This window comes from Calidris pugnax, unplaced genomic scaffold (genome assembly GCF_001431845.1).
Source record: "Calidris pugnax isolate Ruff unplaced genomic scaffold, ASM143184v1 scaffold41, whole genome shotgun sequence".
Taxonomy (NCBI): domain Eukaryota; kingdom Metazoa; phylum Chordata; class Aves; order Charadriiformes; family Scolopacidae; genus Calidris; species Calidris pugnax.
In genome coordinates, this window is record NW_015094509.1 from 27,619,128 (window position 1) to 27,632,465 (window position 13,338).

General features: G+C 45.4%; 1 protein-coding gene across 1 annotated transcript in view; it reads right to left on the minus strand.

Annotated features, from left to right (window-relative positions):
• Positions 1 to 533: 533 nt before the first annotated feature.
• SLC45A4 (solute carrier family 45 member 4) overlaps positions 534 to 13,338 on the minus strand; it is an 82,751-nt gene continuing 69,946 nt past the window's right edge. Inside the window, exons 3-8 of the mRNA XM_014965427.1 lie at positions 9,037 to 9,225; positions 5,652 to 5,831; positions 4,466 to 5,541; positions 4,274 to 4,373; positions 2,482 to 2,693; positions 534 to 1,290 (exon numbers count right to left, since the gene is read on the minus strand). Coding sequence (XP_014820913.1) covers positions 928 to 1,290; positions 2,482 to 2,693; positions 4,274 to 4,373; positions 4,466 to 5,541; positions 5,652 to 5,831; positions 9,037 to 9,225 — 2,120 coding nt within the window. The 3' untranslated portion in view covers positions 534 to 927. The remainder of the gene's footprint in view (positions 1,291 to 2,481; positions 2,694 to 4,273; positions 4,374 to 4,465; positions 5,542 to 5,651; positions 5,832 to 9,036; positions 9,226 to 13,338) is intronic.

The following is a 13,338-nucleotide window of genomic DNA, read 5'->3' on the forward strand; positions in this document are numbered from 1 at the left end:
CCCAGCTAAAAATTGTCACAGCGTTTTCCAACGACATTCATAAAAATTCAGCACTTGTGATTCAAAAAAATAATAAAAAAAAAAACCCAAACCAAAAAAAACCAACAAACAACCTGTCAGTGCTGGTCACCTCTCCCAGTTGCTGCTCCTTCCATCTCCCAGTTCCCATCCCGTTTCCCCTCTCTCCTGCCAGGCAGCAGACTGGGGAGGAGCTGTCGAGTCAAGGATTGATGACTAAAAGGATTTACCACCAAAAAGATTCGCAGCAGTTTCGCAGAAACCGCCGGAATCGCTTTGTGTTTCGTGTTTTTTTTCTCAAAAGTAATTGCAAATCAACCTATTCTGTAGTAATTGCACTAATAAAACCAGGAAGTCTCAAATTAACTGTAGCTGTCGGAGCGACAACGTCATGCTTGTGAAAAAAAAATAATAAATCCATCAAGATGTCTAAGCATTCGATTCAGCTGTTACACCAGAGAGATCTGAAATGTTCAGACAAAAAAAAAAAATAATATATAGCAAGAGACTAGAAGTCAGGAATAGCTTCCATTTTCAGTTAGTTTAAAAACAGCCGAAAACTTAATTTTTCTAACTGGCTAATTGTATACACTGTGAGTCTCATGCAGATTAATAAAACTTAGTTGAAATCTAAATGTATTCTTCATAAAAAAAAAAAAAAAAAGTGTTCGGAAATGACATTTCTAAATTGTAGAGAAAGCAACGAGCGCGGTGGCGACCGGTCCGAGCCTGGATTAAGGACTACAGGATTTCATTTACACTTTTGCATGGAACTTCTCTTCTGTCATTTTAGCTACAAGTAGTGAAGATCTTAATTTGTTTTCCTGGGGGGGTGGGAGAGGGGGGGGAAAGAAAAAAAAAAAGTCCTTAATCCTGCACCTGCCCTCCCTGGAATGTGGGTGAAGGAGCTCACACGGCTGACTCGCTCTCCGGCTCCGCCGCGGCCGCTCCTTTCCTCGTGAGCTTCAGCACCGGGGGCTTCTCGGCGCCGGTGCCGTTGCCCTGGGTGGTCTCTGGAGGACCTAGTCCTTTCTGGTCTTCCTTCGGTTCTTCGTTGACTTCGGGGTAAATCACCAAGAAGGTAGCTGTCAAAAAACCCAGGAAGGAGCCCACGGAAGCCACCATGGGAATGACTCGGACCGTGCCGACCGCGTCCACCACACCACCCAAGGCAGAGGCCACCAGGATCTGGGAGATGTAAACCTGACAGGACAGGATGGCGCAGTCGATGCCAAATCCTCGCTTCGAGTTCCCGGGGCTGTGGTGAATGTACTGGGAAAAGACAAGAAACGTGTGTTAGGAGGTAAAAAAACCAAAAATCAAATATTTAAGCGCTAGTATCTCCCTCTAGGGAGAAATTCTTTCCTATGAGTCTGGTGAGACACTGGAACAGGTTGCCCAGAGAAGCTGTGGCTGCCCCATCCCTGGAGGGGTTCAAGGCCAGGCTGGATGGGGCCTTGAGCAACCTGGTCTGGTGGGAGGTGTCCCTGCCCAGGGTAGGGGGGTTGGAACTAAATGGTCTTTAAGGTCCCTTCCAACCCCAACCGTTCTATGATTCTGTGATTTCCACTCACCTCAATATATAAAACTGCACTGAACCTGAGTGATGTCAGAAACAAGGTATATAATAAATACTCCAATAATTATTTCATTATTCAAAGATGATTCAAGGATTGGAGCATCTCCCTTATGAAGAAAGGCTGAGAGAGCTGGGACTCTTTAGCCTGGAGAAGAGAAGGCTGAGGGGAGACCTTATGAATGCTTACAGGTATCTCAAGGGTGGGTTGAAGGAGGAGGGAGCCAGACTCTTTTCAGTGGTTCCCAGTGAGAGGACGAGGGGCAACGGGCACAAGTTGGAACATAAGAGGTTCCACTCAAATATGAGAAAAAACTTCTTCACAGTGAGGGTGCCAGAGCCCTGGAACAGGCTGCCCAGGGAGGGTGTGGAGTCCCCTTCTCTGGAGATTTTCAAGACCCGCCTGGATGCTCCTGAGTAACATGCTCTGACAAGCTCTGGGCCATCCTGATTTAGCAGGGGAGTTGGACTAGATGATCTCTATGGTCCCTTCCAACTCTAAAAATTCAGTGAAATTCAGTGAAATTCATCTCTCTTGTGCACCCAAATCCTTTTATACCTCAGCACAAGGTAAAGCCGTCAGGACCCCACCGAGCCAACGTGATGTCACATCATCTGATTGAAGTGACAGCTCTTGCTATTTACTATCAAGGACAAATCCATGTTTTGATCCCAGCAAAGCAGATATCTCAAATAACACCATTTAATAAATCCATTTTGCCACTGTGATCTTCGGAGACATCACAGAACCATCGAATGGTTTGGGTTGGAAGGGAAGGTCATCTTGTTCCAACCCCCCTGCCGTGGGGCAGGGACACCTCCCACTAGACCCGGTGACAAATGTGAATGATCTGCCTTGATGAAAATATTCCAAATATTCCACTTACCTGTTTAATATCATGGTATTGTCCCAAAAGCGCGTAGGGGCAGTAGGAGATACTCATAGAGACTATTCCCATGGTGCTGATCATGATCATGGTGACGTAGACGTTGGGGAATATGGCCATCACTGCCGTGCCCAGAGAAAAGCCCAGCGTGCCCAGGATGTAGATCACTTTTATACTCAGGTCATAGTTGTCCAAGTATTTCTGCAACAAGGCTGCAGAGATGAAGAAGAAAACATAAATCTTAGTCTAGTTGGGGAAGTTTCTGATGTGGCCGTGACAGCCTGACACGCTATTTAGGACTCAGACGCTGACGGTGTATTTGGCTTGTCTTAGTGCACAGCTCATTGGGAAAAAGACATATTTCTAGTTCAGAAACCAAGAATAAACAAACTCTGAGACTTTCTTAAACCCTGCTACAAACCTGAGGCAGAACTCAATGCTTTGAGGCTCAAACACATCATGGGCCACTGATTCCATTCATTAATTTTGCCTTTTTATTAACTTTATCAGTGCAGGAATGCTCTGAGCGCATCCTGTTGCTAATAAAAGCATATTTGCTAAACAAAGCAATCAGATAATTGATGTTTCCAGCCACGTTTCAGTCCGTGTTCAGAAAGAAGCTGCCCACCTGAACTTCAACTTGATGTGTCTCAACAAAGAGCCCGTCCCCACCGCACAGATGGGTGCAGACCTGCCTGCACACAGAACTGAAGTTTGGCAAAAGCTCTCAATTTCAGAGTCTGTATTTCAAACCTGTACTTGGTTTATCTGTTCTAATAAAGCAGGCAAGAGACTTTCAGAAATATACAGTTATAATTTTGATTTTAAAAAGCCTATGCAAAACCCCTCTGACAGATGCTTGAATCTTCTAGCAAGTGTAATTTAGTTTCCTGATGTAACCAAATTACACTTGTGTTTCCTCACGTTGAGATGGAGTTTCCTGTGCTCCAGCTTGTGCCCGTTGCCCCTTGTCCTGTCACTGGGCACCACTGAGAAGAGTCTGGCCCCATCCTCTTGATACCCACCCTTTAGATATTGCTCAGCATTGATGAGGTCCCCTCTCAGTCTTCTCTTCTCCAGGCTGAACAGCCCCTGATCCCCCAGCCTCTCCTCATCAGAGAGATGCTCCAGTCCCTCATCATCTTTGTACCCTCTGCTTGACTCTCTCCAGCAGTTCCCTGTCCTTCTTGAACTGGGGAGCCCAGAACTGGACACAGTACTTCAGCTGTGGCCTCACCAGGGTAGAGTAAAGGGGCACGATGACCTCCCTCGACCTGCTGGCCATGCTCTTTTGAATGTAGCCCAGGAGAACACTGGCCTTCTTGGCCACAAGGGCACATTGCTGCCTCGTGGTCAACTTGTTGTCCACCAGGACTCCAAGGTCTCTCTCCACCGAGCTTCTCTCCAGCAGGTCAGCCCCTAATCTGTACTGGTGTGTGGGTTTATTCCTCCTGAGGTGCAGGACCCTACCCATGCCCTTGTTGAACTTCATCAGGTTCCTCACTGCCCAGTTCTCCAGCCTCGTTGAATGGTAGCACAGCCTTCTGGTGTGTCGGCCACCCCTCCCAGTTTTGTGTCATCAGCAAATTGGCTGAGGTCCACTCTGCCTCCTCACCCAGGTCGGTGATGAATATATGGAACAAGACCGGACCCAGTACTGACCCCTGGGGAACACCACTAGATACAAGGGTGTAAACCTCGTGACCAAACAAGGAGGTGATGCTACTGAAGCAAACCCATTTTTGCCTTGTGAATACATATAGGAGGCGTCTGGTCGTGCAAAGTCTCTTACCTGAACAAACAGCAGCAGTAGCAGCATAAATCACCAGCCCCCAGCATCCCATCTGCACTCCCGCGTTGTAGGCGTGTAACTCGGTCGAGTTAGAAGGGGCCTGCACCAAACACAAAGTCGTTTCCTTGTAATCAGTGCATCTCAGAAATGAGCAATTAGAAGCAGGTCTGCCGATGGCAGCTCTTCTCTTACCTTCGGATCGCCCTGAAAGATGACCTGGCCCATGAAATCCGTGTAGAACACAGCTTCAGCAATGATGGAAAACCAAGTCAAGAGGTGACAGACGCAGAGCCTCAGCAGTTCCTTTGGCATCTTTAGCATGGACAACCACAAGAGCCTGACGGTGGTCTCCGTTTCCCCTTCTTCGCTCTCCGTGTCTCCGCTGGAGTTGGTGGTGCCGCTGGGATTCCTGTGCCGGCACCGCTGCCGCTGCCGCTTCTGCATGTCGTAGATGTCGTTCATGCTGCGCGAGGACTTTATCAAGACGATGGCGTTGGCCCGACGAAAGCGGTAGCGGTGAGAGCCTATCTTGCCGTAGTAGGAGAAGGTGTAAGAGGGCTGGCGGTAGAACATGTGCCTCCTCCTCCTCATGGAATTGGAAGTACTAGATTGCTTCATGCCTATTCGAGCGTGGCCGTTGAGGAACTCTTTTGGTAGGGAGCCGTTCACGTTGGGGACTTTATCTTCGTTTAAGCGATTATCGAGCAACATTTCCTCCTCTTTCTCGTTGTCCCTGAGGAAAGCAGAGAGGTGGTTGAGTTTGGATTTCATGATCTCTTGGCTTGCGTTGTGGGGAGTGTTGGGGTACGAAGCGTCCTGAAAAATGGAGGGTTCGATGTCGTGCAGAAAAAGCAGCTCCGATTCGATTTCCAAGGTGGCGTCGGGCATGTGCAGAACCGAGTCGCTCTTGCTCCTGACGATGTTCACCTCGAGGAACTCCATGTTGAGATCGTGCTCCGACTGAACCTCGTCGTGGAACATGGAGGCTCCGTAGGGCTCCTCCTCACTAATTACATTCAGTCGATTCAGAGGGGGGAGACTACCGCTGAATTTGACACTGGAAAGCGTGTCTCCTTCCTCATCGATCCTGTCCTGCTGAGGGTTATATTGCTCTTCTTCAATACTAAAAAGGTGGAGAGCAACGGAGACAGAGAAAATAATGGCTGCAAAGAAGAAAAGGACTTGCTCTTGCGATTTAAAAATACTACCCAAGAAGGTCTGTGTCCAGTCCAGCCCTCCTAACATATAACCGATTGCTCCTCCAAGACCTGAGGAAGAGAAAAAACAAGAAGTGAGCTCAGGAAAAATTAATTCAGCCACAACTTGGTCATCAGGAAGACCTGACAGCTGCCAAAAAACACATCAACTAACTCCATACCAGCTGAAAACGCGTGGATGTTAAGGGCCATGTCTTGTTCTTCACTGTCCACCACATCCAACAAATAGGCCCGAATCGGCCCTTCCGTTGCGTCGGCGCAAAAGTCCAACACCACGACACCCAGCACCGTGAGAACGATTCCAATGGGCTGCTTGTTCGGGACATCGCCAATAGCCAGACCTGAGGGGGAAGGGAAGAGGAATCTGAGCACCTCGTTCAAAAAGGGAAAACTACCAAGAGCAAGATTAACTCTTGAAGAGAAAGGTGGGCAACACGCTCATTGGAAACATTCCTTTACAGAGTAAAATGGCAATTTCAGCTCTTTGGCACAGATTTATGGGAGGTCAGGGACAAAGATGATGTTTTTACATCTATGAGACTGCCATTTATTTTTCAAAATGCTTTTTTGAAGTATCTCTTAAACCTTTGAGAGCATTTGGATATTATTTTGTGTTCCTAGGCTGTTTTTAGAAGAGACCGCCACGGTGCGAGAGGAAAACACCCAAACCCAACCTGCCAAATCTCATCCATCAGTTACGAACCCGGGGAACTGCAGCGCTGACACCATTCCTGACACCTAACGCCTGCATAAAGGGAAATTTAACCCTCTCACCTCTCTCTCTGCTTTTCTTAAACGTTCCTATTTTCTAGATGGCTTTTGTGAGCAGAACTTTCAAGGATGAGCTTGCAGAGCTGCACATTTGTCCCGAAACGGAGCATCGACAAAAGCGTGAATTATTTGAATCCGAGAGATTTAAACATTCCACATGCAAGGCTCTGATAAAACCATTAGCGGAACTGATGACAACGACTGTGGAAGGAGATGAAGGGGCTAAGCCACCAAAAATCATCTAAATCTCAAGTGCTATATGATTCTTGCATATTCAATCCTCCCTTATACCAAGTCCTGGGAATGCTGCACAATTTATACGTGTCCTAGATTGGGTGGAAACCTGAGCCGAGCACCCAGTGGAGAGAACAAGAGTTGAATAAGATCTATACAGGCTGTCCCCCCGGGATGTGGCTGTATTGCTATTTGGATTAGAAAACCTCTTTTTTGCTATGTTCTTGTGCTCCTTGTTCCCCTCCAGATGTCTCCTGCTGCCAGAGACCAGGTTACGGAAAAGTCTACGCTACAACGACCACCATCTCCTGTAGCCCCCAACTGAAATCAGGATTGTGAGTAACTGGAGACTAAGGATAGGAAAGTGAACGTAAAATGGGAAGAAGACAGACAATGAGAGCACACAGGGTCCATCTAGAAGAAAATCTGGTGACAAATGAGGCCTTTTCCTGCAAACCAATGACACCCCCTTTTGCCAGAGAGTGGTAAGAAATGCCTTTTCTCTCTGAGAAGTGACACAAGCCACCATTTCAAAAAGTTCAATTAAAGAGAGACTAATATTGCTTTATCACACTGTGCATCTGTTCTAAATAGTGGATCAAGTGCTGGCTGATGCTGATATAAATTGAATGTTAGTAGCAAATCTCTATCTTCTAATATGGAATGGGGCTAGAGGAGACCATGAAATGGCTCTCACTTCAGTTGAGTTTGCTTCAGGAGGAGGCCTGGGAGAGGCACAGGGGTGTTTATAGGGCTTTACAAAAGAATGTATTCATTCAAAATCTACCAGATCCATGTGCCAGGAATGGATGCAAAAAGAATACAGCTCACTTTCACAGTGCATTTAAAGAACTTTAACTGCACTGGGGTACCTGGAAAACACAGGTTTTCTAGAAAGCCATGCAATAGACTGTATTGTAACAATAAATTAATAGAAAAATCAAAAGACAATATTTGCTGCTGATTTATTAGAAGGTGATACACTTCTAAATAAACCTATAAACTGCATATGAGCTTTGCTTGCCAGCATCAGTGACTACGGACCTAAACCACTGTGTAGAAGTAAAAGTTTCTTAGCAATTAAATCATAGAATGATTAAGAGTTGGAAAGGGACCTTAAAGATCGAGTTTGAGCCCCCCTGCCCTGGGCAGGGACACCTCCCACCAGACCAGGTTGCTCCAAGCCCCATCCAGCCTGGCCTTGAACCCCTCCAGGGATGGGGCAGCCACAGCCTCTCTGGGCAACCTGTTCCAGTGTCTCACCAGCCTCATAGCAAAGAATTTCTTCCTAATATCTAATCTAAATCTCCCCTTTTTCAGTTTAAAACCGTTCCCCCTAATCCTATCACTCCACTCCCTGATGAAGAGTCCCTCCCCATCTCTCCTGTAGGTCCCCTTCAGGTACTGCAAGGTTGTTATATGAAGTCTCCCCGGAGCCTTAAATTAAATTAAATTAAATCTTAAGTTAAAAAGAGAGCTGTAGTCTAACATCTTGCATACATCTGGATGAGGAGGAGTAAGTCCTGGAGACACAACTACAAAGTACAATTGCAACCATACGATAGCAATTCAAATAATTAATATTTATTGCTTTGCTAAATAAAAAAAAAACCCTAAGTTAAACGTCATTCATCGGAACAGTTTGTCCACTGCAGTTTCTGCAGTTTCAAGAAAACTGACAACCATCATATGGCACCTCAATCTGGCTTTAAAAAGCTCCCACACTGAGCCAAGGTAATGTTCCACTCATTTCCCTCAATTAGTAAAACTTCTTCACAATAGAGCTGCATCTAACCACAAACAAAAACAAAAAAAAAAAAGAAAGAAAAAGGAGAGCCAAGAGTATATAATTAGGTGCTAAGTTCCTTTCATTTGCATCAGGCCAACCCTGATGTAAACATTTCCCCAAACGTACTGGCTGTCTCCTCTCCTACACTAAATTGACAAAGAGATTTGCAGATTGGAGATTAAACTGGGTAGTAAACTGTGTTCAAGGGAAACTATTTTTACCAGCTTTGATGGGGGCTCAGGAAAAATTCTTTTCCCACATCGTTTTTTTTTGATAAACAAATATTAACTGTGTTCTGGACATTTTCAATACCGGCTCTAAGAAAAGCACCAGAAAAAAGTGAAAAGATAATTTTTTTTGAAATAATGCTGGAAACAGGATGTGTTGCCAGATATGCATTAAAGGGAAAAGGGATCACAACAGGAAACGTTTCCCTGTGAACAGGTTGCTACAATTTTCCCATGTCGAGGATCGACCAAATCGGTCTCAACGACTGCAAACGTTACGCTGGCGACCATTGTATTAATCACACCCAATTAGCAGTCACAGCTCTGATTGCACAACACCTCACACAGCCCCGGAACTTTCAAATCAACACACACACAAGGTGGAGAGCTCGGACAGAGCGGTGCAGAGATTTCTCCCCATTTTAACACCAGTTAAATCAGCAAATCCTTAGAGTTACTCCCTACATAAAAGTCTGGAAGCGGGTATGGCAGGAGATACGCGCAAATGATTTCCTCGTTAATTACCTATAACAGAGCCATTAAGGAAAAGGGCAACTCCAAAGAGGGCACCGATGCAGAGAGCAAGAATAAAAGGCCGCCGGCGGCCCCAGCTCAGGGTGCAGCGGTCACTGGCCGAACCTATAAGCGGAGTGAAGATCAAGCCCAGGATAGGGCTAAGGAACCAAGTGAGGCTGTAGTATTGTTCAGGAAGACCTAAAAAAGACAAAAATGATTTAAAGGTTATGTGGGACACACGTAACATTTCACTTTTATACACGACATTTTGTTATTCCTTTGAAAACTGTAAACAGATCGGTTATTTACCTCCAGCAAATTCCCTCCCAAATGAACAATCCAGTTAGGATTTCTTATCAAAGCTTAAAAAAACCAGCTAAGGAAATCACAGATCATTTATCTTTCAAACACCTGGGCAATAACAAGGTAACAATAGGTATATTTGAGCTACTGAAATAATAGTTAAAAAGAAAATAATACATTTATCTAACAGTGGACTGAAATAATAGTTAAAAAGAAAATAATACATTTATCTAACAGTCCAATCACTAGTCTAGATGACTTACTATTGTCTCAAAAAATCACAGTTTGGCTGAATTCTGCTGAGTATGCAGGTTTTTTTTAACAGGGGTGTTGGTGGGGAGGGCCTCTGTGAAGAAATAACAGCCAAAAGTCTGCTGTGGAGAAGCCCAACAGCTTTGTCGCATCCTCTATCCGTTCCTGGACTATAAATCCAAAGATCTTTGGGATGCTGGAAAGCTGCCTGGTCGTCGGATACACACATCCCCTTCTTAACAAAACTTTTAATATTCAACAGGAGATGAACATTAAAGTGGTAACGTTCATCTAAAAGCACTACCATAAAGAGTCACCCAAGGTTTAATGGCCAGAGAACGATGGACAGAACTTGAGTGTTACATGAAATGTCCCATTTCTAAGCAGAAACATGATGACTCATAAAATTGAACACTGGACAATAAAAGAAAAAACAATTATTCATTAACCTTTAGAGAGCAGCTAGAGAGGCTTGCTTCCCTCTACCATCCTTGCTTTCTTTTCAGAACTGAGGTGACTATTCAGAGGATCGAATGGGCAAAAAAATGGATTTATTCTATAACATTTACCCAGGAAAAACACTTGTTACAAATAACTATTTCTGGAGAAGGAAAGCGAGCCCCGAAGCCCTGCTGTCCCTCTCTCCAGCGTGGAGAGCAATAGCCTGCAGATGGCAGACTGGCCCAGGAGAGCAGCTCCGCTCGGCTCCTTTGGGATCTGTCTCCCAGTTTCTCAGCTCAGGGCAGGTAACAGCTTTTACACGTTTCTGAGCAAAGCATGAAAAACAAAACTACCCATTTCTTGCAGCCCAACTGATGCAAAACTCAGTGTCTTTACCCCAGGAAGGAAAACCATTTATTATTCCAAAATCCCACACTGTGAGTGTGAGCGGTGTTTGACCTTTGCTGGAGAGATCAACCTGTACCTTGTGCTCCCCGCGCTGAGCCAGCCGTTACCGAGCAGGATTATACCAATCCCTGCCCAAAATAGCCCGCGCTGCAAATTTGGAAGTTTAATCTCCTGCTCTTTAAAGTGCCATCAAATCTTGACTAACGATGCTGACTTCTTCCAGGAGAGAAATCACAGTTTCCCAAGACCGGTGCGCTCTGCAGTGACACTGAAACGTTCTAGGAAAGGCTGAGGGACCTGGGTCTTTTTAGAGCCTGGAGAAGAGAAGACTGAGGAAGGAGCTCATTAATGCTTATAAATACTTCAAAGGTGGGTGTCAGGAGGATGGGGCCAGTCTTTTCTCAGTGGTGCCCAGGGACAGGACAAGAGGAAATGGGCACAAACTTCTACATAAGAAGTTCCATCTAAACATGAGGAGGAACTCCTTCAATTTGAGAGTGGCAGAGCCCTGGCAGAGGCTGCCCAGAGAGGTGGTGGGGTCTCCTTCTCTGGAGACATTCCAAACCCACCTGGACACGTTCCTGTGCAACCTGCTCTGGGTGGACCTGCTCTGGCAGGGGGTTGGACTAGGTGATCTCCAGAGGTCCCTTCCAACCCCATAGCATTCTGTGATTAGAATCATAGAATCATCTAGGTTGGAAGGGACCTTTCAGATCATCTAGTCCAACCATCAACCTAACTCTGACGAGAAAATAAATAAGAAATAAGAAATAAAAATCACTAAACCATATTCCTGAGGACCATGTCAACCCGTCTTTTGAACACCTCCAGGGATGGTGCCTCAACCATTTCCCCAGGCAGCCCATTCCAATGCTTGATAACCCTTTCAGTGTAGAAATTTTTCCTAATATCCCATCTGAACCTCCCCTGGTGCAACTTGAGGCCAGTTCCTGTTGTCCTATTGCCTGTGACTTGGGAGAAGAGACCAGCCCCCACCTCTCTACAGCCTCCTTTCAGGGAGTTGTAGAGAGTGAGAAGGTCTCCCTCAGCCTCCCTTTCTCCAGGCTGAACAACCCCAGTTCCCTCAGCTGCTCCTCCTAAGACTTGTTCTCCAGACCCCTCACCAGCTTCATTGCCCTTCTCTGGACCTGCTCCAGCAGGGGTTACTGCTGTGGGATGTCAACTCACTGCAGCAAGTCCGGTTTAAACAAGGTTAGAAGCTATCTTTGTTCTAGTGATCTACCCCTCTACTCCGCTCTTGTGAGACCCCACCTGGAGCGCTGTGTCCAGCTTTAGAGTCCTCAGCGCAAGAAGGACATGGATCTGTTGGAGTGGGTCCAGAGGAAGCCATGAAGATGATCAGAGGGCTGGAACCTCTCTGCTGTGAAGATACGGTGAAAGAGTTGGGGTTGTTCAGCCTGGGGAAGAGAAGGCTCCAGGGAGACCTTATAGCAGCCTTCCAGTACTTAAAGGGGCTACAGGAGACATGGGGAAGGACTGTTGATCAGGGAGGGGAGCGATAGGAAAGAAACACTGGCCCAGGTTGCCAGAGAAGCTGTGGCTGCCCCATCCCTGGAGGGGTTCAAGGCCAGGCTGGATGGGGTTTTGACCAACCTGGTCTAGCGGGAGGTGTCCCTGCCCAGGGCAGGGGGGTTGGAACTCAATGATCTTGAAGGTCCCTTCCAACCCAAACCATTCTATGCTCGCCAACATCTGAAATAATTTGATGTCACATCACTGCAAAAGGGCTGTACGTTGAGAAGTTTCTTTTCTGAATTATGTTGTGACTTGTGAATGATGAGCTGGGAGATGTCAACTGAGCTCCTCCGTCAGCACACACTCGAGAGACGTGGGGAAGGGGTTGCAGTAAATCATTCAGTTGCTTTAAATAAACACAGGGCACAAGGGCTGGCAAGAGCTCCATTACTGACGTTACAAGCATCATCCTATCTCATATGAATAAACAACCTTAAATAGATAGATATAAGCAAAATGGATACAATAAAGAGACTCTCTTTTAATATCCAATAGACAACCAGCTCGTTTTTATGGAGACTATGAGCAGAAAACAACAAGAAAAGGCCAGTACAGCAGGGACAAGCAAGAAGGGTGTATATCCAGGGACACCAGGGGCTTGCACAGCTCACTGTCCCTCTGCCCTTGTGGCCACCACTTTTATCTCCAATCTACAAAGGCATTTCTCTGTGGTCTATACAAATTTTAACAGAAAAAAGTTCTGGAAACACTTAATCCATTAAAAATGATGATTCCTGCAGAGAATTAAAACCTGTTTACAAATATTTTTCCTTCAACTGCAAAAACTGCACATTTCTAAATGGGAAAGACGGGGGGTTCTTTATGCTTTATAACCCCAGTTAACCAACTGTCATAAAAATGTCCTAAGATTATTAAAAAACACAGTGATTTTTACTGCCAGCGTGACTTTAACTTCAGTACTTTCAAGGTCAATGTTGGATGGAATAACTCCCCATCAGATTAAGGCCTGCATTCTGGTTTGAATTTACAGGCCAGTAAAAGAAAGGAAAAAAGGGTTTTTCGACCGTTGAAGCATTATAAATAAAAGCCTAAATCCAAATATTTACATTGAAAATGGCTTACTTTGCAAAAGACATGAATCTCAATGGAGCTAGGGATGTAGCTTTTATGGAAGGACAAAAAGGACACTTAAAAAACCACAAACATTATGTTTGGAGATCCTTCTTTAGACAAACCACTTCGATCTTCCTACTACTTTAGCGGCCAAAATATCTATCTTTAGAAAAAAGAAGCCATGATAAAAATCTATACGAGAATTAATAGCACCATGCCAAGAAAAATGGAAGAATTTCTAAAAAGCTTTCAGTGCTCCTCCAAGTAAACAGGAAAGGGATAACTTTCAAGTGAAAC